We start from the raw sequence: 25,459 nt of genomic DNA, 5'->3' as shown, positions 1-25,459 counted from the left end.
TCAGCCCAACTTCCAAAGTGACCACTGCAGCTGAGGGTATGGTCAAGTAGGGTCAGCAACATTGCAGGCAGAACTGTAAATTTCTTGTTAGAGATGCCCCCTGCCTTTACCTGGCCAGCTCTCCTCCCAGGCCAGCCAAGTAATGAAAGTCAACAGAGTGCCTTCCCCTAGGAGGTTCACACCTCCCTTAGGATATACCCCATGTGAAGAGATAGATAGGTCTGGGCCTCTTAACTTACAAGGCCTAAAGCCCACCAGATTATTATCAAGCCCCTTCTATCAGGTTCTATTCGCCTCTCAATCAGAAAACTTAATTGTAGCTTAGACAGCACCTTTCTTAGCTCCTCTAATAATGACTCTGTCCTTTGTTCTAGACCCTGTCTAGTGCACTTGGGCCTCATTCCTTTGTAATCATAACCTCTACTCTACCACCAATGGCTCTACTCCCAACCTGTGTGTACTGATGGTCCTCTTCCCCACTTAATGCTGTATAATTGTTCAGACCTGGTAAATGCCACTCTTAGGATCATTGGTTACTATCCTCACCCTGTCTTTTATGACCTTGTCTAAATATGATCAGAGTCGGGGAACTTGGAAGGCTTCCATAGCCTTGGCAACTCATGATGACAGCCTAGGGTGGTTACTGGTGCCATAAACTAGAGTGTCAATTTGTTGGGTCAACAACAGGAGCCACTGTGCGCTTGCTCCTGATGTGGGATCTCTGTCCTTAATGTACTGTACATTTTGATTTAATGCTATAACTAGTACTCAAACAGTATGTTTCACTTTGTGTTTCTATGTGGGTGCAAACTGTTGAAATCTTTACTTAATGTATACTAAATTGATCTTCTATATATAAAGAGAATTGAAAATGAATCTTAATATGAATGGAAGGGGAGAGGGAGCGGGAGAGGGGAGGGTTGCGGGTGGGAGGGAAATTATGGGAAGGGGAAGCCATTGTAATCCATAAGCTGTATACTGGAAATTTATATTCATTAAATAAAAGTTTAAAAAAAAAGATTAAAAGAAAGTAACAATAAAGAATCCCTTCACTTAATGTAAAGGAAAACTTAACAGGAAAAAAAAAAAAAAAAAAAAAAAAAGAAATCCTGAATGTCTCAATGTGATACACGCACACACACACAGACACACACACACACCTTGGTCTCAAAATATTTGTCAATAGATGAATGAAATATGGAAGAGAAGGAATGAAAAAACATTTTATTCTGAAGTGGCTTTATGGGAAATGGAACTACGTGTTTCTAAAAATAGCTTTTAATAAAGAAATGTTACAAAAATTTTAAATGAATAATAGATAAATATTCCCTGAATTCAGATCACAATTATAAAATCATAAAATCTTTCTGAAAGTAAAAAGAATTTCAAAGTAAAGTATTTGTATATACGCTGAGAACCTGTTTAAATTTATTTATTATTCTTTAGTGTAAGAATGAGTAAAAGCAAATCATGGGGCCGGCCGTGTGGCGCAGTAGGATAATCCTCTGCCTGCAGTGCCAGCATCCTGTATGGGCACTGGTTCTAGTCCTGGGTGTTCCTCTTCTGACCCAGCTCTCTGCTGTGGCCTGGAAAATCACTGGAAGCTGGTCCATGTGCTTGGGATCCTGCACTCACTTGGGAGATCCAGAGGAAGCTCCTGGCTCCTGGTTTTGGATTGGTGCAGCTCTGGCCTTTGCCGCCATTTGGGGAGTGAACCAGTGATGAAAGACCTTTCTTTCTGTCTCTCCCTCTTACTGTCTGTAACTCTACCTCTCAAATACATAAATAAAACCTTTTTTTTTTTTAAAAAAAAAGAAAACTGTGGTTCCTCTGAGAGGTCTAGCTAGGATCTCTTGAGAGTGAATCAGTAAATGGCGGTAAATAATTCCATAGTCTCCAGTATTGTATTTTTCTCTACATATTTATTAAATTTCTATCCTTTAAATGTCTCCATTGATTCAATCAATATTTATTGTGTATCAGATATTGTTACCATGAGACAAAATAGCAATTCAGAGGCAAATATGTTAAAGGGTAGCATTGTATATTCAAATAAAATTTCTTGCTTATTATCAAATATTCTTTTAATTTATTTATCATGCTTTTTAATGGGTTATTAACAGAATGCAGGTTATGTGTGCACTTCAAAATGGTCCTTGAGTCTACACGGAAATTTGAAAATATTGTGTAAACATTGTTATCTCATCATTAGAAGTTAAATGTTACATTGTTATCGTAGTCTTAAAAAGTTAGATATGATGATGTTTCAGGTACCAAATGAATGTCAATTGTGATACATAAGAAGAATTTTTTTTTAAATTATTTATTTATTTATTTATTTATTTTTTTAAATTTTTGACAGGCAGAGTGGACAGTGAGAGAGAGACAGAGAGAAAGGTCTTCCTTTTGCCGTTGGTTCACCCTCCAATGGCCGCCGCGGTAGCGCGCTGCGGCCGGCGCACCGCGCTGTTCCGATGGCAGGAGCCAGGTGCTTCTCCTGGTCTCCCATGGGGTGCAGAGCCCAAGCACTTGGGCCATCCTCCACTGCACTCCCTGGCCACAGCAGAGAGCTGGCCTGGAAGAGGGGCAACCGGGACAGGATCGGTGCCCTGACTGGGACTAGAACCCGGTGTGCCGGCGCCGCAAGGCGGAGGATTAGCCTGTTGAGCCACGGTGCCGGCTGAAGAATTTATAATTTATTTGGACCACGAACAAATTTGTGTAACATGACTTAAATACTCTGTCATTCCAAATGGTGTGTAATAGAGTGATCTAGTCAAATTTTTATCTTCATTCCTTGACAGAGTATCATAGAAGTTAAGAGTCCAGTCAAGGAAATTAGTCTAATTATGATTACTGGCTTGTCAATGCATTTATTTTTATTTTTTATTTATTTTTTTTGACAGGCAGAGTGGATAGTGAGAGAGAGAGAGAGAGACAGAGAGAAAGGTCTTCCTTTTCCATTGGTTCACCCCCTAAATGGCTGCTGCGGCTGGTGTACTGCGGCTGGCGCACCACGCTGATCCGAAGCCAGGAGCCAGGTGCTTCTCTTGGTCTCCCATGGGGTGCAGGGCCCAAGGACCTGGGCCATCCTCCACTGCACTCCTGGGCCACAGCAAAGAGCTGGCCTGGAAGAGGAGCAACCAGGACAGAATCCGGCGCCCCGACCGGGACTAGAACCCAGTGTGCTGGCGCCGCAGGCGGAGGATTAGCCTATTGAGCCACGGCACCGGCCATCAATGCATTTATTTTGATAATTTCTTCATCTATAAAATGGGGATAAAAGCAGTGTTTACTTCTTTGCAGGGTTTTAGACATTACTGCTCAACTAACATATTTTAATTTTTCCTTTTTTGATGAAAAAAAAAAGCCTATGAACCCAAATACTGGATGAAATTAGTAAAACTGAGGTCCAATATGATAGAATTTCCTAAACTGGCAAACAGTTGTGCTGGATTTTTCTCTCATTAGGTTTTCTTGCACCATTTCTGCTGTCTTCAGTGCAGAATTTTCTTCTTTATCCTGTGAGTATTACCTATTGGCATTGTCCTTTTGACATTTTCTTCAGCTCAAACAGTGTTGTGATTTATAGATATTTATTAGTCATTTGAAATAGTTTTCTTGCTACATAATTTCCTTATGGCATTTTTCATTTGAACATTTCTCAATGTATAGATTAAAGGATTTAACATGGGAGTTATGATAGTGTAGAATACAGCAACTGCTTTATCAATGGTTAAAGTAGCTGCAGGTCTCATGTACACAAATATGCAGGGGACAAAGAACAAGACAACCACTGTGATGTGGGAAACACAGGTAGAGAGGGCTTTCCGCCTGCTCTCCAAACTGTGGGTCCTTAGAGAGCGCAGGATGACCACATAGGAGACCAACAAGAGAAGGAAGTTCAATAGACAGATGAACCCACTGTTGGCAGCAACAAACAGTCCAAGAGTATGGGTATCGGTACAGGCAAGATTCAACAAAGGGTTCAGATCACACATAAAGTGGTCTATGATGTTAGGGCCACAAAAGGGTAATTGGAAAATAAAAAGCATTTGTATGATTGCATGAAGAAAGCCACCCACCCATACAACTGCCACTAGAAGGCCACACACCCGTCGGTTCATGATGGTTGTGTAGTGCAAGGGCTTGCAGATGGCCACATAGCGGTCATAGGCCATCACAGTAAGTAGAATGCCTTCTGTGCCTCCAAAGAAATGTTCCCCAAAGACTTGGGTCATACATCCGTTGAACATGATGGTCTTCTTTTCATGGAGTGAATCTGTGATCAGTTTAGGGGTATTGACTGAGGAGTAGCAGGCATCAATAAAGGAGAGATAGGCCAGGAAGAAGTACATGGGGGATCCCAGTGACGGGCTGGCAGCGATGGTGACCACGATGAGCACATTCCCTACCACAGTGACGATATAGATGATAAAAAACACAGCAAATATGATTTTCTGCATGTTTGGATTCTCTGTAAGTCCCAGGAGAACAAACTCTGTCACATTGTTCCTTTTCTCCATGTGTTTCATGTGGTGGCAAATTACATTATCTGAAAAAAATTATTACTGCAACTGTGAATTTTTTGCACTTCACTAGTATAATAAATAATACATGTTTGGATTCAATATAATTGTCAAATCTTAGAAGATTTTTATTGACATGTAAATAAGGGCTCTGCTTTTGAAAATCAATCAAATTGCCTCCAGGTGAAAATTCTGTTAACTGTATGGACATAAATATTTGTGCATACCCGACGGGAGATTGTTAGTATTTACTTAATAATCTGAAATGACTATCAGTGTAGTTCGTAGATTGGAAACACAATAGTATATAAACCTGAAAATCTAAACCTAAACAAAAATGGATGCAATGGTCATGAAAGTAAAATTAAGAAATTTTTCCATTATTCTTTAAAATAAGGCAAACATTAAGATACTGAGAAAGTGAATGGGAAGAGCGGAAGTGTGAATCTTGGGGCATTCCTCTTACAAAGGTTTTTGTGTGTCTTGGATGAAACGGGCTGAGGTTCAGCCACATTAAGCAGAATATTTAGAGTAGTTGGCATTAGCAGTAGCTGGGCATTGGTGAGGATAATGTGAAAAAAAAGGATGTAAGAGTCACTGTGAATGAAGTCATAGTGGTTATTTTTTAAATCCAATCAGTTTGTGACGGTAATGCAGGGTGTCTTTAAAGAGTTTAAAGAGGGGATGGCATTGTGGGTTAGTAGGCAAAGCCACTGCCTGTGATGCTTTCATTCTTTTTTTTTTTAATAAATATAAATTTACAAAGTATAACTTTTGAATTGTTGCAGCTTTTCCCCCCATAACCTCCCTCCCACCCACAACAATCCCATTTCCCACTTCCTCTCCCATCCCATTCTTCATCAAGATTCATTTTCAATTATCTTAATATACAGAAGATCAACTTAGTAATACTAAGTAAAGATTTCAACAGACTGCACCCACACAAACACAGAAAAATATAGAGTACTGTTTGAGTAGTAGTTTTACTGTTAATTCTCATAGTACAAGACAATAAGGACAAAGGCACTGGTTTGAGTCCCACCAGCTCCACATCCGATACAGCTCACTGCTACTGCACCTGAAAAACCAGAAGATGGTCCGAATACTTGGACCCCTGCATCCATGTGAGAGACCTGCAAAATGCTCCTGGGTCCTGGCTTTGGCCTGGCACAGCTCTGATCATTGAGGCCATTTGGGGCTGGTCCAACAGATGCAAATCTGTCTCTCTCTCTGTAACTCTGCTTTTCAAATTAACAAAATAAATCTTTTTTAGAGTCCAGTGCTGTGGCTCAGCAGGTTAAAGCCCTAGCCTAAAGTGCCGGCATTCCATATGGGCACTGGTTCTAGTCCCAGCTGCTCCTCTTCTGATCCAGCTCTCTGCTATGGCCTGGGATAGCAGTAAAAGATGGCCCAAGTCCTTGGGCCCCTGCACCCTTGTAGGAGACTTGGAAGAAGCTCTTGGCTTAGAATCGGTGCAGCTCCTGCCTTTGCGGCCACCTGGGGAGTGAACCAGAGGATGGAAGACCTCTCTCTCTGTCTCTACCTCTCTCTGTAACTCTGTCTTTCAAATAAATAAAATAAATCTTTTTTAAAAAGTCCATGGAAAATGCATATTATGAAAAATCTATAAATGGTTTGGAATTATTTTTGTACCAAAATACACTTATAATTTAATTCCATTTTTCCATAACTGTTTTCAAGTACCCTGATTTATATTTTAATGATTAACTGCTAGGGTCAATGCATAGTACTGAGTGCTTTCCACAGATGATCCTTATTAGCATTTGCAGCGGTCTGTGTAGTTGATATTATTTAATCCATTTTATAGGTAAGTCAACAACCTCAAAGATGAATGTTGATAATATTAATACAATGTAATTTGTATAATAGCATATTCACATTATAACAATATAATAATTAACTGAAACTTACGGTGTACTATTCTATGTTTTTACAGATATTTTCTGATTTAATACTCATTATAAATGCAGAGATAGTTAATATCATCCTTTTTATACTTAATTTTACAATCTTTACTAATTTATACAGAATCAATCTTCTGTATATAAAGATAATTGGAAATGAAAAAAAAAAAACCCTGGTGTTAAATTGGAAATGGCATAGAAAATTAATTAATTTTAAAAAAATATTATGTAGGATCTCTGTCTTTAATGTGCTGTACACTCTTATTTAATGCTATAACTAGTACTCCAACAGTATTTTTTTCATTTTGTGTTGCTATATGGGGGCAAACTGTTGAAATCTTTACTTAATATATACTAAACTGATCTTCTGTATATAAAGAGAATTGAAAATGAATCTTGATGTGAATGGAAGGGGAGAGGAGGCGGGAAAGGGGAGGGTTGCGGGTGGGAGGGAAGTTATGGGAGGGGGGAAGCCATTGTAACCCATAAGCTGTACTTTGGAAATTTATATTCATTAAATAAAAGTTTAATAAATGAAAAAAATTACATATCAGGAAATATAAACATAGAGAATTTCAAGGTATTGTTTAAAATCAAACAGCTATTAACACGGAAAGTCAAGATTATCTAAGATTATCCTTGTGAGTTTTTTCCTTTCAAATTTTGAATTAATGCCTTATATTATCTTGTTTCAATAAACAGTGGTGAACTAGTAATCTCTTTTTGATAGGTAATTATAATTGAAATTGCTTTAATACTACTCTATAGGCAAATTTTCATGAAGTGTTTTCGTTAGCAGATACACACAGACACACACACACACACACAGTAAACACCCTGAACTCCCAAACATTAACAAACCATATTATGGTAGTCAATGAAGGGCCTTTCATCTTTGACCACACAGTAACTCCAGAAGGGACCCACAGATTCCTTAGCATAATGTCGAAAGTGACTGTTACAGTGCTGAACTATGTTGGATTTGGAATCAGATGTATGGACTAGAACCATAATTTTTCTACTTGGAATTTCTTTTAATTAGGGTACACTTCTTGCTATTTTATCTCCTTATTTTCTAATCGAAAAGCAAGAATAATAATTTCACTTTACAAGTTGCTAATCAGAATTGCTTAAAGAACTATATATGAAGCTATCCACCATAGTGTTGTGGGTATTCATGGGCCTGAAGTATGTTTTTTAAACAGTTTTTTAATTTTTTAATTTTTATTTATTTATTTACTTTGAAGTATGTTTTTAATGTGTGTGTATATACCAAGGAGATAGTAAAAATCGTTGCTTATATCACTAAACAGAGACTTTTAACCATGAAATTATTTTTGGAAGAATCATGTGCAATATCACTCTCAAGGAAGGAACAGATTCCCATTTCATTCAAAGCAGTTGAACTTAGGAAGGGTTCTCAAAATTTGTGTTGGACTAAAAATCTGAAGACTTATGCCATTTAATATCCATCTTTAGACATTTCATCTCTATTAGTTGTATTTCAATTTATTTTAATCATTATTACGTCTTGATTATTAAGAAGGCATCTCCTGCCAAAAACATAGCAATCAGCACCAAATAGTTGTGACAAAAATCATTAAAAATTATGATCTCCAAGTTCTTCCATTGCCAAATTGTTAATATTTTCCATTTATCTCGAATAATTGGTGTGAGAATGAAAAACTGTATTAATATTGTTGATGTTTTGAAATATAATGATTAATATATATGGAAAATATCAATCTTTAAAAGCATCAGCAAAATTGAAACTTACCTTAGTAGCCTTAGTAGTTAGATGAACTTAATCATGTTTAGGATCTTTCAAAATCAGTCTTTTCTCAAATGGATCTCTTCTTAGAATTAGTAAGTTTCAACATGGAAGATGTTTCACTTTTAAAAGAACTACACGGATAATTTAATATCAAATCAATGATTGTTAAGAAATTGCACATAAATTAAATATGCACATTTTTGAATATATTAATATACTTAATCAAAGCAGTTTTTTAAGAAGTATTCTTATGAGTATAGATCTTTCCATCCAGCTTAAGCCTCCAAGCTTTTTCACAAAAATCCTTGGATTTGAATTAAAATGGATTCACTTGAAATGCTACAAAGAATTGATAATTTATGATTCTGATCTCTAGATAGTGCAAGAGGGAGAAATTGAGGAGGAAGTATATATAAATGAGTCTCTCCACCTATGATTCGTCTTCCTGTGGATATATAAATGACAACAAAAACATTCTCACTTTGCTTTAGGTAGATATTTAAAGAGGTTTCCACAAATGATTAGGGACCTCTTTCTGTTTCTTTGGCTTTCTCTCTCAGGTATTAATTATCTCCTCTGATGGAAAGACTTTGTCTTAGAAGCAAGTATTCTGGAGAGACATGTTTGGGAAAAATTTCATTAATGGGGAATTGTATTCCCTACACTTGGAACTTGGGTTGGTCACCTTTCTCTACCTGAATGGGTTATAAAAACTGAATGACATTGAATAATAAGGTACCATAACTCTACTGGGAATCTGTGAAGTAGATTCCCTATTGACTCATGTCATAAGAGTAGTTTTTGTTATTAACATTACATTTTTCTGAGAAAACACTTTGCTTTTTTGAGATTCAGAGTGTTCAAGTAATAAATTAATGTGGCTACTTAATAAATTAACTAATAATTTAAATTTTAAAATATTCCATTTGTATTTATTTCATTTTTGTTTTTTATAAATTGACATAATTGTAAAAATTTGTGAGGTACAATGTGAAGCTTTCATACATGTATAACTTGTTTAATGAATGAATCAAGGTAATTATAATACCCATTAGCTCAAATATTTATAGTTTGCAGTGAAACATTCAAAATATCTTTTCTGGTTATTTTGAGATACACATTTCTATTGACTATAGTGCCCCTGCTGTGTTATGGAACAACGGAATTCATTCCTCCTAGCAACTTTAATTTTGTACCCACTTGCAGCTTCTCCTTTTTCCCCCATTTCCCTATCTCTCAATATTTGGAAACCATTAGCCTACCCCCTATTCATATGAGATTGAACTTTTTAGATTTCACATACAAGTGATATTGTATAATATTTATCTCTCTGTGCATAGTTTATTTCACTTAATGTTCTTCATATTGTCACAAAAGGTAAGAATTTCAAATTTTTATGGTTTATTTTGTTGTTGATAAATATCCATTCATCTGCTGATGTCCACTTAATTGATTACATATCTTGGCTATTGTGAATAGTGCTTCAATAAACATGGAAGTGCAGATAATTCATTAAAACCTGAGTTTAGGGGAGATCCAAGATGACTGAATAGGGAGGAGATGCCTGATTTTAGTCACAGTTAAGACATATAAATACAAAGGCAGGACCACTTTCCCAGGGAACTGTTTGTGAGAAATTTGCAGGGCAGAATGACCAAACAGAATAGACTCCATGAAGCAGTGAGCAGTGTGGCCGGGCATGCAGCAGGGATGCATCATGGGAGTGTCATGCATGCTGACACTCAGCAGGAAAGCATCAACCTCCCAGTGCAAGGGGAGGGAGGCTGCTGTGGCCCATGACCCTGGTGGTTTTGATTGAGGGAGAATTCCATGGTCACTGCCGGCTTTGGCCTGGGGACTGCTGGGGAATAAGGTGTCCACTTAGCTCCATGTAGAGAAGCCACCTTGCTTTCCTTTCTTTTTCCCCACCAAAGCTTCAGAGTTTGCCAAGGTGGAGCTGTAACCGCTATCTGTCTTGACTTGGGGAATGGTGAGCAGCTTGTTCTAGGGATGGGGCAGCTCTCAGGGTGGAGAGTGGACCCCCTGAACAATTGACTGTGAGTGTCCTGGGCAGATATCAGAGAACTGGGATGGGCATTGAGTGTGGCAGGGTTTCTGGACACCAGTCCAGTCTGACTCTGGAAACGTGGAGCTTCCTGAGTGTTTGGGACAGACCTCATGGAAGGCTTGGGGATCCTACCATAGAACATACAGGTGCTCTGTACAGTTTGCGTGCCTGAGTTGGTGGGTTGCTCAGGCATGATGAACTCATGATAGGCTGTTAATCACATGGTTCATCCGGTACAAGGGCTGAGGAAGGCAGTATGACTCCTCCAAAGGAATACAATAACACATTAAATTGAGATGTGAAGACGGAGATCAATGAAATGCCTGAAAAAGGAATTCAGAAGAATGTTGTAAGATTATCAAAAACACAGAGGAACAGTTATATGAAATAACAAAATCCTTTCATGACATGAGTGAGATATTCTACAAGGTAATAGAAATACTAAAGAAAATTCAAACAAATATTAGAAATGAAGAATTCACTATATCAAATAAAATATTGTGGAAAGCCTTAAAACAGACTTGATAAGACAAAATAAAGAATACACAAGGTTGAAGACAGGTCTTTTGAAATATCTCAGACAAAACAGAATTAAAAGTTAGAAAAACTGAAAACAGTGTTCAGGATCTATGGGATACCATCACATGACCAAATATATGTTTCTTATTCTTTTTTTTGACAGGCAGAGTGGACAGTGAGAGAGAGAGAGAGACAGAGAGAAAGGTCTTCCTTTTGCCGTTGGTTCATCCTCCAATGGCCGTCGCGGCTGGCGCGCTGCGGCCGGCGCACCGCACCAATCTGATGGCAGGAGCCAGGTGCTTGTCCTGGTCTCCCATGGGGTGCAGGGCCCAAGCACTTGGGCCATCCTCCACTGCACTCCCTGGCCACAGCAGAGAGCTGGCCTGGAAGAGGGGCAACCGGGATAGAATCCGGTGCCCCGACCGGGACTAGAACCCGGTGTGCCGGCGCCGTAAGGTGGAGGATTAGTCTAGTGAGCCGCGGCGCCGGCCTGTTTCTTAGGAATTCCTAAAGATATGGATAAGAGAATTGCTCAGAAAACTTATTCTGTGAACTAGTAGCAGAAAATCTCCCCAATTTGAGAAAGATACAGACAAGCAAATAAGGAAATGCGTAGAACCACAAATAGGCATGATCAGAAAAGACCTTGACCATGATACATTACAGTGAAACCTTTCAAAAGTAAAACATAAAGAAAATATAAAATCTACAAGAGAACACCAGATTAACTTTAAGGATCTCCAATTAGATTGGCAGCAGATTTCTCAATAGAAACCCAACAGGCAAGGAAGAAAATAGAAAAATGTCCAAGTTTTAAAGACAAAACTATAATACCACAATACTTTACCCAGAAAAGCTCTCACTTATAAATATATTGAAATAAAGATCTCCAAGACAAGTAAAAATTGAAAGGATTTGTCATCACACTGCCAGCCTTCCAAATGCTAATTAATAATCTAAATCTAAAGAAACAGAGAAAAATAATCAGCTTCATAAAAGAATGTGCTGATGGAAAATCTCCTAGTAAATGAACAAAGGTGATTCAAAACTGACAATAAGAAATACTTATGAAAAAAAATGGCAGGGCCATGTCCTTACTTATCAATAATAACCTTGAATATAACTGTACTAAATTATCAAATTAAAAGATATAGACTGGCTGATGGATTAAAAATCAAAGCCCACCTATGTACTGCCTATAAGAAATACATCACCAATACATATACACACAGTCTGAAGGTGAAAGGATTGAAAAAAAACTATTCCATGAAAAATGAAATAAAAAATTAACTGGAGTAGCTGTACCCATATCAGCAAAAATAGACTTTAGACAGAAACTGTTAAAAGAGACAAAGAAAATCATCATGTAATGATTAAGGGATCAGTTGACCAAGAAGATGTGACTATAGTAAATGTAGATGAGCCCAATGCTAGGGCATACAGTAAAGTAAGTGCTTATGTTAGATCTAAAGGACTATGTAAGCTCCAATACAATAACAATGGGGGAATTTCCACACACCATTTTCATCAGTGGATGAATCAACTAGACAAAAAAATCAGAAAAGCAACAACGGAGCTAATCTACATCATCAACCAAATGGATGCAATTGATACCTGCGGAGCATTTCACCTCACAGCTGCAGAATACACCTTCACTTTATCATTGCATGGAATATTCTCTAGCATAGACTGTATAACAAGTATCAATACATTCACAAAAATTGAAATCATACCATGCATCTATTCTGCCCATAATGCAATGAAATTGGATATTAAAAACATATGTTTCTATATTCGTGCCAGTACAAGGCTGTTTTAATTATAACAGCCCTGAAATATGCCTTGAAATATGGTATTTTGATGTATCTGGCTTTTATTTTTATGCTTGATTCCTTTGGCTATTTGGAGTCTTTTATGATTCCATATGAATTTTAGAATTATTCTTTCTGGATCTGAGAAGAATGTCCTTGGTATTCTGATAAGGATCACAATGAACTGTAAAATGCTTTTGATAGTGTGTGCATCTAGATAACACAATTCTTCCATATTTTGGAAGATTTTTCCATTTTTTGTTTCTTCTATTTCTTTCTTTTTGTTTTGTTATTTTCATTGAATAGATCTATAATAGTCAGTATTTGTGACAGCAGGCATTCTATAGAGAGTGAGATGATGTCTCATTTTTTTTATTTTGCTAGTGATTAGAAATATTCAGAATTCCTTCATATATTTATTAGACAACCTTATGCATTCTTTTGAAGAATGTCTCTGTAGATCAATTCCAAGGAGTGGGATGGCTGGGTTGAATGGTAGGGTTATATTCTGGTTTCTAAGGAATCTCCAGACTGACTTCCATAGTGGCTTAACCAGTTTGCATTCCCACCAACAGTGGGTTAGTGTCCCTTTTCCACCACATCCTCGCCAGCATCTGTTGTTGGTAGATTTCTGAATGAGCCATTCTAACCCGGGTGAGGTGAAACCTCATTGTGGTTTTGATTTGCATTTCCCTGATTGCTAGTGATCCTGAGCATTTTTTCATGTGTCTGTTGGCCATTTGGATTTCCTCTTTCGAATAATATCTATTTAGATCCTTGGCCCATCTCTTGAGTGGGTTGTTTGTTTTGTTGTTGTGGAGTTTCTTGACCTCTTTGTAGATTCTGGTTATGAACCCTTTATCTGTTGCATAGTTTGCTTTCTGGTGTTTCTATTCTGTTCCATTGGTCTATCCATCTGTTTCTGTACCAGTACCATGCTGTTTTGATTACAAATGCCCTGTAGTATGTCCTGAAATCTGGTATTATGATGCCTCCGGCTTTGTTTTTGCTGTACAAGATTGCTTTGGCTATTTGAGGTCTCCTGTGTCTCCATATGAATTTCAGTGTCATTTTTTTCCAGACCTGAGAAGAATGTCTTTGGTATTTTGATTGGTATCACATTGAATCTATAAATTGCTTTTGGGTCTGGTGCCTTAGACCGCTCGTCCATCCTGACACACTATAAATTGCTTTTGGGAGAATGGACATTTTGATGATGTTCATTCTTCCAATTAATGAGCATAGAATATTTTTCCATTTTTTGGTATCCTCTTCTATTACTTTCTTTAAGATTTTGTAATTCTCATCATAGAGATCTTTGGTTAAACTAGCTGTTTATTGCAGCTCAGTTCACAATAGCTAAGACCTGGAACCAACCCAAATGCCTATCAACAGTAGACTGGATAAAGAAATTATGGGACATGTACTCTATAGAATACTATACAGCAATCAAAAACAATGAAATCTGGTCATTTGCAACAAAATGGAGGTTTCTGGAACACATCATGCTGAGTGAAATAAGCCAGTCCCAGGGGGACAAATATCATATGTTCTCCCTGATTGGTGACAACTAACCGAGCACCAATAAGGAAACCTGTTGAAGTGAAATGGACACTATGAGAAACAGTGACTTGATTGGCCCTTGTACTGACTGTTGATGTACAACTTAATACTTTATCCCTTTTAGTATTTTTTTGTCCTAATAATACTGTTGGTTGAACTCTGTAATTAACACACAATTATTCTTAGGTGTTTAAATTTTAACTGAAAAGTGATCCCTGTTAAATATAAGAGTGGGAATAAGAGAGGGAGGACATATACAATTTGGGACATGCTCAGTCTGACTTGCCCCAAACAGCAGAATTAGAAACGTGCCAGGGGATTCCAATTCAATCCCATCAAGGTGGCATATACCAATGCCATCTCACTAGTCCAACTGATCAATTTCAGTTCACAGTTGATGGCTCTGATAGGTCTAAGGGTCAAAGGGATCACATAAACAAGACTAGTGTCTGCTAATACTAACTGATAGAATTAAGAAGGAGAGAATGATCCAACATGGGAAGCGGGATACACAGCAGACTCATAGAATGGCAGAAGCCCTAAACAGCACTCTGGCCCCAGAATAAGCCCATAAGGCATTTGGATATGGCTGAAGAGCCCATGAGAGTATTTTAGGCATGAAAAGCCAAGACACTCTGGCAAAAAAAAAAAAAAAAAGAAAAAAAAAAAACCTAAATGAAAGATCTCTGCGAGTGAGATCCCAGTGGAAAGAATGGGGTCATCAAAGAAGGAGGTACCTTTCTCTGAAGGGAGGAGAGAACTTCCACTTTGACTATGACCCTGTTGGAATAAGATCGAAGTTGGTGAACTGAAAAGGCTTCCATAGCCTTGGCAACTCATGAAAAAAGCCTAGGGAGATTACTGATGCCAGAAATAAGAGTGTCAAATTGTTAAGTCAGCAACAGGAGTCACTGTGTACTTACTCCTTATGTAGGATCTCTGTCCTTAATGTGTTGTTCAATGTGAATTTATGCTATAACTAGTACTCAAACAGTATTTTACACTATATGTTTCAGTGTAGGTGCAAACTGAAGAAATCTTTACTTAATATATAATAAATTGATCTTCTGTATATAAAGATAATTGAAAATGAATCTTGATGTGAATGGAATGGGAGAGGGAGTGGGAGATGGGAGGGTTACAGGTTTGAGGGAAGATATGGGGGGAGGGGGGGAAGTCATTGTAATCCATAAGCTGTACTTTGGAAATTTATATTTACTAAATAAAAGTTAAAAAAAGTTGAAATAAAAGAAAAATGTCTCTTTAATGCTTTGTCCATTTTATATTATTGTTTATTTTAATGCTGTTGAATTGTTAGATTACCTTTATCTATGGACGATAAGTCCTTATCAGTTAAATAGCTTGCAGACACTTTCTTCCATTATGTAGACTACCTGTTCATCTGTTTTTAGTTTTATATAGTTTTTAGTTTCATATAGTCCCATTCATTTAATTTTGCTATGTTGCTTGTGCTCTGTCTTATCCAAAGGTCCTTGCCTAGACTTGTGTAACAAAATGTTCCTCCCATTTTAGTAGTTTTGTGTCTTTTATTTGAATCTTTCATCCAGTTTGATTTTTTAGTATATGGTGAGAAATATGGATTCTAGTTTCATTCTTCATGTGGATATCAGTTTGCCCAGCACCATTTACTGAGTAGACTACCCTTTCCAAAATGTGTGTTTTTAGTACTATTACAGAAAATCAATTGACTGTAGGGGTATAGATTTATTTCTGGGATCTCTATTTTGTTCCATGAATCTATGTCTCTGTTTTATGCCAATAACATTCAGTTTTGTTTCCTACAGCTTTCTAGTGTATTTTAGGTCAGGGTAATGTGATGCCTCCATCTTTGTACCTTTTGCTCAAGATTGCTTTGGGAGGTTCCATTTGAATTTCAGGATTGCTTTTTGTAGTTGTGTGAAGAAACATTCTTATTTTAATAGGTGTTACATTAAATATATAGATCAATTTTGTAGTATGAATATTTTAAAATTTTTATTACTTCTATTTAATTAATATGAGATATCTTAAAATATTTTGTGATCCTTCAATTTATTTTTCTTTTATTTATTTATTTATTTGAGAGGTAGAGTTACAGACAGTGAGAGGGAGAGACAGAGAGAAAGGTCTTCCATCTGCTGGTTCACTCCCCAAATGGCTGCAATGGCTGGAGCTGCGCCAATTCTAAGCCAGGAGCCAGGAGCTTCTTCTGGGTGTTCCACGTGGGTGCAGGGGCCCAAGCATTTGGGCCATCCTCCACTGCTTTCCTGGCCATAGCAGAGAGCTGGATGGGAAGAGGGGCAGCCAGGACTCGAACTGGCCCCCATATGGGATGCTGGCACCTCAGGTGGAGGATTAACATACTGTACCACAATGCCGGCCCCTCTTTTTATTAATTAGAACATTTTAAAGACGAACAAATTTCATGTGTTTCATATATGCAAATTTAGGAGCATAGTGATACTTCTCACCCTAACCTCTCTCCTGTTTATGCTTCCACTCTTCCACCTCCTTCCTCTCTTATTCTTTCTCTTAATTTTTACAATGTTCCTCAAGAGTCAAGTCAAAGACTGTAAATAGTCATAAGATCTCAAAATGTCAGTTTCACTTCTATACATTACATTTTAGGTATTCTATTAGTTACTACAGATCATGGAAAACATACAGTATTTGTCTTTTTGGGACTGGCTTATTTCATGAAGCATAATGGTTTCCAGTTGCATTCATCTTGTGGCAAAATACAGAATTTCATTTATTTATGACTGAGCAGTATATATAAAATCACAATTTTTTTATGCTGTCATAAGTTGGTGGACATCTGGGTTGTTTTAATATCTTAACTATTGTGAATTGGGCAACAGTATGTATAGAGGTTGCTAACTCTGTCATATGTTGATTTCATTTTGTTTGGATAAATTCCAAGAGTGGGATTTCTGGTTTATATGGTCTATCTGTATTCAGATTTTTGAGGAATCTCCATACTGTCTTCCACAATGGCTAGCATAGTTTACATTCTCACCAACATTGGATTAGCGTACCTTTTTCACCACATCCTCACTAGCATTTATTTTTTGTTGATTACTGTATGATAACCATTCTAACTGGGATGAGGTGAAACCTCACTGTGGTTTTTATTTGCATTTCCCGGAAGAGTAGTTATCCTGAGCACTTTTTCATGAATCTGTTGTCCACTGGGATTTCCTCTTTTGAAAAAAGGCTGTTTAAGTCCTTTGCAAACTTCTTAACTAGATTTTTTTTTGTTTTGTTATTGTTGAGTTTCTTGAACTCTTTATAGATTCTGAATATTAACCCTTTATCAGTTGCATAGTTTGCAAATAGTTTCCCCGATTCTGTTGGTTGCCTCTTCATTTCACTATGTGTTTCCTTTGCAGTGCAGAAGCTTCTTAGCTCTATGTAACCCCATTTGTCTATTGTTGCTTTTAATGCCTTGCTTCTGGGGATATTTTCTAGAAGTCACTCATATGTCAATGTCTGTCACAGTTTCTCCAGTGTTCTCCTATAGTAATTTGATGGTATCAGTAAATCAGTAAATCTACTATCTAAATAGTAGATTTAGATACTTTATCCAGTTAGTGTTGATTTTTATATAAAGTGTAAGGTAGGGGTCTTGCTTCATACTTCTGCATCCAATGTGGAGATCCAATTTTCTCAGCACAGTTTGTTGAAGAGGCTGTCATTTCTCCAAGTTTTGATTTTAATTCCTTTGTTAAGTATTAGTCAGGGGACCAGTGATGTGGCATAGTGGGTAAAGCTGACTCCTGCAGTGCTGGCATCCCATATGGACATTGCTTCAAATCGCAGCTGCTCCACTTCTGATCCAGTTCTCTCCTATGGCCTGGGAAGGCAATGGAAGATGGCTAAAGTCCTTGGACCCCTGAACCCATGTGGGAAGACCCTTAGGAAGCTCCTGGCTCCTGGTTTCAGATTGGCGCAGCTCCGGCCTTTGTGGCCAGCTGGGGAGTTAGCCAGTGACAGGAGGACCTCCCTCTCTCTCTGTCTCTCCTCTCTCTGTGTAACTCTGACTTTCAAGTAAATAAAATAAATCTTTAAAAAAATTAGTTGCTTGTAGATGTGGGATTGATTTCTGGGGATTCTATTATGTTTCATGTACATGCCTATTTTTGTGCAAGTAGGCTATTTTGATTATAGCTGCCCTATAGTATGTCTTGAAATAAGGTATTGTGATGCCTCTGAATTTTTTTGTTGTTTGTTCAAGATTGCTTTAGCTAACTTGGGGCTCTTGTGTTTCCATATTAATATTAACATTGTTTATTCTAGATATGGAAGGATGTCATTGTTTTTTGATTGGTATCATGTTGAATCTGTAAATTGCTTTTGTTATAATGGATATTAGATGATATTAATTCTTCCAATTCATGAACATGGAAGAATTTTTTATTTTTTTGTGTCTTCTTATTTTTATTTCTTTAATGTTCTGTAATTTGTATTCTGTAGAGACTTTTCAACTCCATGGTCATTCCTGGGTATTTACTACATTTTTTTGTAGCTTTTATGAATGGGACTGATCTTAGAAATTCTCCGTCAGGGCCTTGTCTATGTATACAAAGGCTATTGATGATTTCATGTGTTATTATATCCTACAACTCTCTTATTAGTTCCTACAGTCTCTAAGTTGAGCCTTTTTTTCATATATATATATATATATATATACATAAATTATGTCATAAATTATGTCATCTGCAAATAGGGATAATTTGACTTCCTCCTTTCCAATTTGTTTCTTTTTGATTTCTTTCTATTGCCTAATGGTTCTGACTAAAGATTGCAGGATATATTGAATAGCAATTGGGAAAGTATGCATCCTTGTCTGGTTCAGATCTTTGTGCAAATGTTGCTAATTTTCCTTATTCAATATGATGTTGACTGTGGTTTGTCAATGAATTGCTTTGATTGTGTTGAGGATATACCCAGTTTGCTTAAGGTTTTCATCATGAAAGGATGCTGTATGTCATCAAATGCTCTCTCTGCTATTGAGATAATCACATGGTTTTTATTCTTTAGTTTATTAATATGATATATAACACTTATTTATTTGTATATGTTAAGCCTTCTCTATATACTAGGGATAAATCCCACTTTTCTAGGTTAATGATCTCCTGATGTGTTGTTGGATTGGATTAGCTAGGATTTTGTTGAGTATTTTTGCATCTATGTTTATCAGTGATACTGGTCTATAGTTCTTTTTCTCTGTTGTGTCTTTTTCTGGTTTTGGAATTAAGGTGATGCTGGCCTCATAGAAAGACTTTAGGAGGGTTCCTTCCCTTTCAGTAACTTTGAATAGTTTGAGGAGAATTGCGATTAGTTCTTTAAAAGTCTGGTAGAATTCAGCACTTAAGCCATCCAGTCCTGGGTTTTCTTTGTTGGCAGAGTCATTTTTACTGATTTGATCTCTGCCTAGGTTATTGGTCTGTTTAGGTTTTCTATTTCTTCATGAATCAATTTTGGTAGATTGTATGTGTTCAGGAATCTATCCATTTAGTACAAATTTTTCTAATTGTTAGCATGTAGCTGTTTGTAGTAATTTCTGATTTTTTTGATTTATGAGGTATCTGTTGTTACACCTCCTTTTTATCTCTGATATTTTTAATTTGGGACTTCTCCCTCTTTTTGTTTGGTTATTTGGGCCAATGGTGTATTTATTTTGTATATTTTTCCATAAAGCTGTTCTTCATTTCACTCTTTTTTATATTGTTTTTTTGGCTTCATTTTTGTTTATTTATTTTCTAATTTTAATTATTTCTTTCCTGCTACTAATTTTGGGTTTTGTTTATTGTTTTTCTAAGTCCTTGAGATGCATAGATGGGTAGTTTATTTGATGTATTTCCAATTTCTTGATGTAAGCACTAATTGCTGTAAACTCCTCTTTTAACACTGTTTAACACTGTTCTCTAGCTTAAGGAATTTTAACTGTACTGTGCTAGTAGTTTCTGGCTAATGCATAGTTACAATGACAGTCTTTAATGCACTTGAAGCACCTTTTAGAAAAGTGCAACTGACTGTATTTAGCTCATAAAAAAAGGACAGGACTGCAAATGTTCCTGGTGGGTTTACACATACATGTACACATACCTTGATCACTGTGAACCAAATGGCATAGTCCACTCAATCACCAAACTTGTTAGTATTCCCAGACTCTCAATTACTTATCTGATTTAGGCTTAAATAGTGTTTCTATGTAAACAGTCACTTCCTTGTGAAAATCTCTGAGCTCTCTCCTATGCAGCTTGAATCATGTTGTCATTACATAGCCATACAGTAGGCTGATCTTTTTTTTTTGTAGTATTCCAAGGTCTTTTTTTAAGAGTAGCTGATTTCTTGTGTCATGAAGTCAAAGACGCTCTTGGTAGATTGAGACATGTTTGGCTACTACTCATCCATTTTCTCCATCTATAAAATGGGATTAATAGGAATACCTAGCACAAAGGGTCTCTCAGGAAGTGTTTGATGCAGGATCTGGTATGGTGCTCAGTACCGTGATTCCTATTAACAACACTGTGCATGGTTTATTTGAGATGCTCAATGAACATCTGTAAAAAATGAAACAGAAATATAGACTACAGATTTTGATTGCAGCCTGATTATTACAACTCTCCTGTGGATGAGTTCTGGTCCCTGTCAAAAATGTCATCTATTGACTAGAAAGATAGTAAGAATAAGCCAAAAGGCTCTGGTTGAGATTTTGCCAGACTCCTAGAATTCATTGCTCTTTTCTGGAAGACAGAGTAGACAGATGAGTCAGCATTTTAATAAACTCATGTTTCTACATCATAAGAATTGAAGGAATTGAAAAGAGGGACTGTGAGGATTTTTTGGTAGAGCTAATCACAAGGGTAATGCCTCTCCCTGACACACTATGGGTATACATGTGGGTTCTAGTGAAATGATAGGAGAGGCCGGTGCCGTGGCTCAACAGGCTACTCCTCCGCCTTGCGGGGCAGGCACACCGGGTTCTAGTCCCGGTCTGGGCACCAGATTCTGTCCCGGTTGCCCCTCTTCCAGGCCAGCTCTCTGCTATGGCCCGGGAGTTCAGTGGAGGATGGCCCAAGTGCTTGGGCCCTGCACCCGCATGGGAGACCAGGAGAAGCACCTGGCTCCTGCCTTCGGATCGGCGCGGTGCGCCGGCTGCAGCGCGTCAGCCGCGGTGGCCATTGGAGGGTGAACCAACGGCAAAGGAAGATCTTTCTCTCTGTCTCTCTCTCTCTCACTGTCCACTCTGCCTGTCAAAAGTAAAAAAAAAAAAAAAGAAATGACAGGAGAAAGAAGGCTGCATTTCTAGGCTCAAAATTGGTTTTGGAACCCAGGGGACCATAATTAATTTAAGACATCTTGGTAATTGATTTTATTTTCTTGTTTCAGGAATGGCTATAATGTTCACTGAGCCCTCTAGTTATCAGGGTCCTCAAAGGAAACAGAATCAATAGAGAAAAAAAAAGAACCAATAGAAACATTCTGGAATTGATAGGAGGCAAATATTTAGCAATCTCCCAGTGGTTCCATTTTTCTGGAGAACTGTGATGAACACAGAACCCTGACTATATAAGATTAATTTATTGCAGTAAATTATATGGAATTTGTTTATTATAAAGAATTAGCTCACATATTATGGAGAATGACAAGTGCCATGGTCTGTAATTGGCTGGAGACCTGGGAGAGCTTGTGGTGATGTAGTTCCTGTCCAAGATGAAGGCTTGAGAATCAGGACATTGATAACAGAATTTCAGTACAACTGCTGACATTACTATTTGAATCAAAGACAAACAGCTCCTGCTCAAAGGCAGTCAGGGAAATGATGACTTTTCTCTTACTTAGTCTCTGTTATATTTAGGCATTGAAATGATGGGGTGAGGCCTATTTTCACTATGGATAACAACCAGTTTATCACAGTCCATCAGCTCAACTGGTAGTGTTATCCAGATTCACTCCTATAGGCACATTCAGGAAAAACATGTGGCCAAGATTCTAGGCACCCACGGCTAGGTCACACTGATATGGAATTAATCATCACAAGCATTCACCTGCACCCACATGAATCTTCCCAAACCTTAAATTAAATACTGACTCTGGCCGGCGCTGTGGCTCACTTGGCTAATTCTCTGCCTGTGGCCCGGCACCCTGGGTTCTAATCCCGATCAGGGCACCAGATTCTGTCCCTGTTGCTCCTCTTCCAGTCCCGCTCTCTGCTGTGGCCCAGGAAGGCAGTGGAGGATGGCCCAAGTGCTTGGGCCCTGCAATCACGTGGGAGACCAGGAGGAAGCACCTGGCTCCTGGCTTTGGATCAGCACAGCGCACCAGCCGTAGCGGCCATTGGGTGGTGAACCAACAGAAAAAGGAAGACCTTTCTCTCTGTCTCTCTCTCTCACTGTCTAACTCTGCCTGTCAAAAAAAATTACTGACTCTCCAAATAAAGACAACATCAAGGTCATAATTCTACTTATTATGATAAATCTATCCTGTGTACAACTAAACCACATTAACATTTCCCTGAAAAAATAGAATCTCCTTGATACTCAATAATTTAAAAGCAATGATACAAAAATCAGTACTTAAATATTATTCAATGAGGTCAGTATAACATATTAAATAATGGGATATACTTCAATCACATTATTTTGATTTCTGCTTTGTGCTATTATAGTAACCATACCTACAGTGTCTTTAGAGTTTGAAACGTGCCTTTAGAATCCTATCATTCTGGGGTTGGTGCTGTCGTGCAGCGGGTTGAGCCACCATCTGCAGTGCCGGCATCCCATATGGGCGCCAGTTCGAGACCTGGCTGCTCCACTTCTGATCCAGCTCCCTGCCATGGCCTGGGAAAGCAGTGGAAGATGGCTCAAGTCCTTGGGACCCTGCACCCACATGGGAGACCTTGAGGAAGCTCCTGGCTCCTGGCTTCGGATCAGTGCAGGTCTGGCCTTGGCAGCCAATTGGGAAGTGAACAAGTAGATGGAAGACCTCTCTCTCTGGCTCTCCTCTGTGTAACTCTCTGACTTTCAAATAAATAAAAAATCTTTTAAAAGAATCCTGTCACTCTGGGATCTGATTATTTTCAGGGTAATTAGGAGTCCTATTTCAGTTCTGGGCTTGTCCTGTGCAGCTCACTTTGTCAGGATAGTGGAGTGACAGTGTTCATGGACAAGAAGCAGTGGAGACAAGTTTTGGTGAACATGTCCTTTTATTAACAATCAGTCAATCATTCTAAAACTCAAGTAGAACTGTAGCACTCATTAGATGCCTAAAGTGAAGTAAAATTCTTACAATGGTAGCTGCTGTAATTTTTTGTTCTTTTTATCAGTATTTCCTAGCAGAGGATATAGGGAAGGGCATGTTCTGGATAATCAATTATGATCTGTCTACTGGCTCTTCAATATATCTATTTCGATGCTTCTCCTTTCTATTAGTTTCCTCATCTATAAAATGGGACTAATATTAGTGACTGTTTCTTTGGATTATAAAGTAGATTGCTACTCAGTACCAATATATATTAGTGCATCTTTACTTTTTGTTAGATGAAAAGTCTATGAATTCATATATATTGATGAAACTAGTAAAACTATGTCCCAATTATATAGAATTTCCTAAATATGCAAAAGGTGGTCTTGAACTAGATTTTCTCTTTTCTTTTTTCTGCTTCCCTTAGTAAAGAATCTATGAATCCTATGGCTATTTTTTTTACCTAAAAATTATGTCATAAGGAAATTATGCAAAATGTTATTTTGACCCTTGCCTCAACTGAATTAGTTCTGGGCTCCAGGAACACTTATTTGTCCACTGAAATGGCATTCCTACTACATAATTTCCTAATGGCATTTTTCATTTGGGCATTTCTCAAGGTGTAGATTAAGGGATTCAGCACAGGAGTTATCATAGTGTAGAATATAGCCACTGCTTTATCAATAGGTAAAGTAGCTGCAGGTCTCATGTACACAAATATGCAGGGAACAAAGTATAAGACAACCACTGTGATGTGGGAAACACAGGTGGAGAGGGCTTTCCGCCTTCCCTCCAAGCTGTGAGACCTTAGAGAGCGCAGGATGACCACATAGGAGACCAGCAAGAGAAGGAAGTTCAATAAACAGATGAACCCACTGTTAGCAGCAACAAAGAGTCCAAGAGTATGGGTGTCAGTACAGGCAAGGTTGAGCAAAGGGTTCAGATCACACATAAAGTGATCTATGATGTTAGGTCCACAGAAAGGTAATTTGAAGATGAACAGTATCTGTATGGTTGCATGAAGAAAGCCACCTATCCATGACACCCCTACTAGGAGCCCACACACCCGTCGGTTCATGATGGTTGTGTAGTGCAAGGGCTTGCAGATGGCCACATAGCGGTCATAAGCCATCACAGTTAGTAAGATGACTTCAGCACCTCCAAAGAAATGTTCCCCAAAGACTTGAGTCATACATCCATTGAACATGATGGTCTTCTTTTCATGGAGTGAATCTGTGATAAGTTTTGGGGTACTGACAGAGGAATAGCAGGCATCAATAAAGGAAAGATAGGCCAGGAAAAAGTACATAGGGGACCTCAACAATGAACTGGCAGTTATGGTGACCACAATGAGAACATTTCCCACCATACAGATAATGTAGATGACAAAAAACACAACAAATACCGTTTTCTGCATGTTTGGATTCTCCGTAAGCCCCAGGAGAACAAATTCTGTCACATTGTTTCTGTTCTCCATGTATTTCATGTGATGGTGCTATTACCTGAAAAAAAATATTTTTCTTAATATATCCTTGAATTTATTACAATTTTTCATGGCAATAAACAATGAATTCTTCTATCTTATTGATTTGTAAATTCTTGTTAGGTTTTTATTGAAATAAAAATGGTTATGAGTTTTTGAAGATTGCTCACATTTCCTACTGGTCAAGACTCTTTTAAAAGTATAGACAGAAGGAACTTTTGTATATCCACAAAAGGTAGACCATCTGAATGCATCTGAAATTACTGTCTAACTTAAACCAGGATTTTATGCACTGGGACAACTAATCCTGAAATTGAATATACACTTAAAAGATTGAAAGGTGGAAATTGAACGTACACTTTCAAGATTTACAGTTTAGTTTTTAAAAATCAGGAACATTGGGAGGTTGCACAGAATGCGAATTAGAGGATGAAGAGGCATTCGGAAGGGGAGATTTCGGGATATTCCTTTTGGAACTAGCTTTGCTTATCTTGGATAAAGCTGGCTAAAGTTCAATATGCTGGTGGAGAGCCAG

General features: G+C 37.8%; 2 protein-coding genes across 2 annotated transcripts; both read right to left on the bottom strand.

Annotated features, from left to right (window-relative positions):
* Nucleotides 1-3,599: 3,599 nt before the first annotated feature.
* LOC133764324 (olfactory receptor 4C46) lies at nt 3,600-4,535 on the bottom strand. Its single transcript, XM_062197993.1, has one exon. The coding sequence runs from the start codon at nt 4,533-4,535 to the stop codon at nt 3,600-3,602; it is 936 nt and encodes a 311-aa protein (XP_062053977.1).
* Nucleotides 4,536-23,988: 19,453 nt separating this feature from the next.
* LOC133764323 (olfactory receptor 4C46-like) lies at nt 23,989-24,918 on the bottom strand. Its single transcript, XM_062197992.1, has one exon. It carries the CDS (start codon nt 24,916-24,918, stop codon nt 23,989-23,991), a length of 930 nt encoding a protein of 309 aa, XP_062053976.1.
* Nucleotides 24,919-25,459: the final 541 nt, after the last annotated feature.

Source organism: Lepus europaeus, chromosome 7 (genome assembly GCF_033115175.1).
Source record: "Lepus europaeus isolate LE1 chromosome 7, mLepTim1.pri, whole genome shotgun sequence".
Taxonomy (NCBI): Eukaryota; Metazoa; Chordata; class Mammalia; order Lagomorpha; family Leporidae; genus Lepus; species Lepus europaeus.
Note: the sequence above shows the minus strand (reverse complement) of the source record. Positions and strands in the feature narration are given on the sequence as shown.

Bases quoted from the DNA above. Each gene is read 5' to 3' on its own strand.
- LOC133764324 (XM_062197993.1), bottom strand. From the start codon at position 4,535: ATGAAACACATGGAGAAAAGGAACAATGTGACAGAGTTTGTTCTCCTG.
- LOC133764323 (XM_062197992.1), bottom strand. From the start codon at position 24,918: ATGGAGAACAGAAACAATGTGACAGAATTTGTTCTCCTGGGGCTTACG.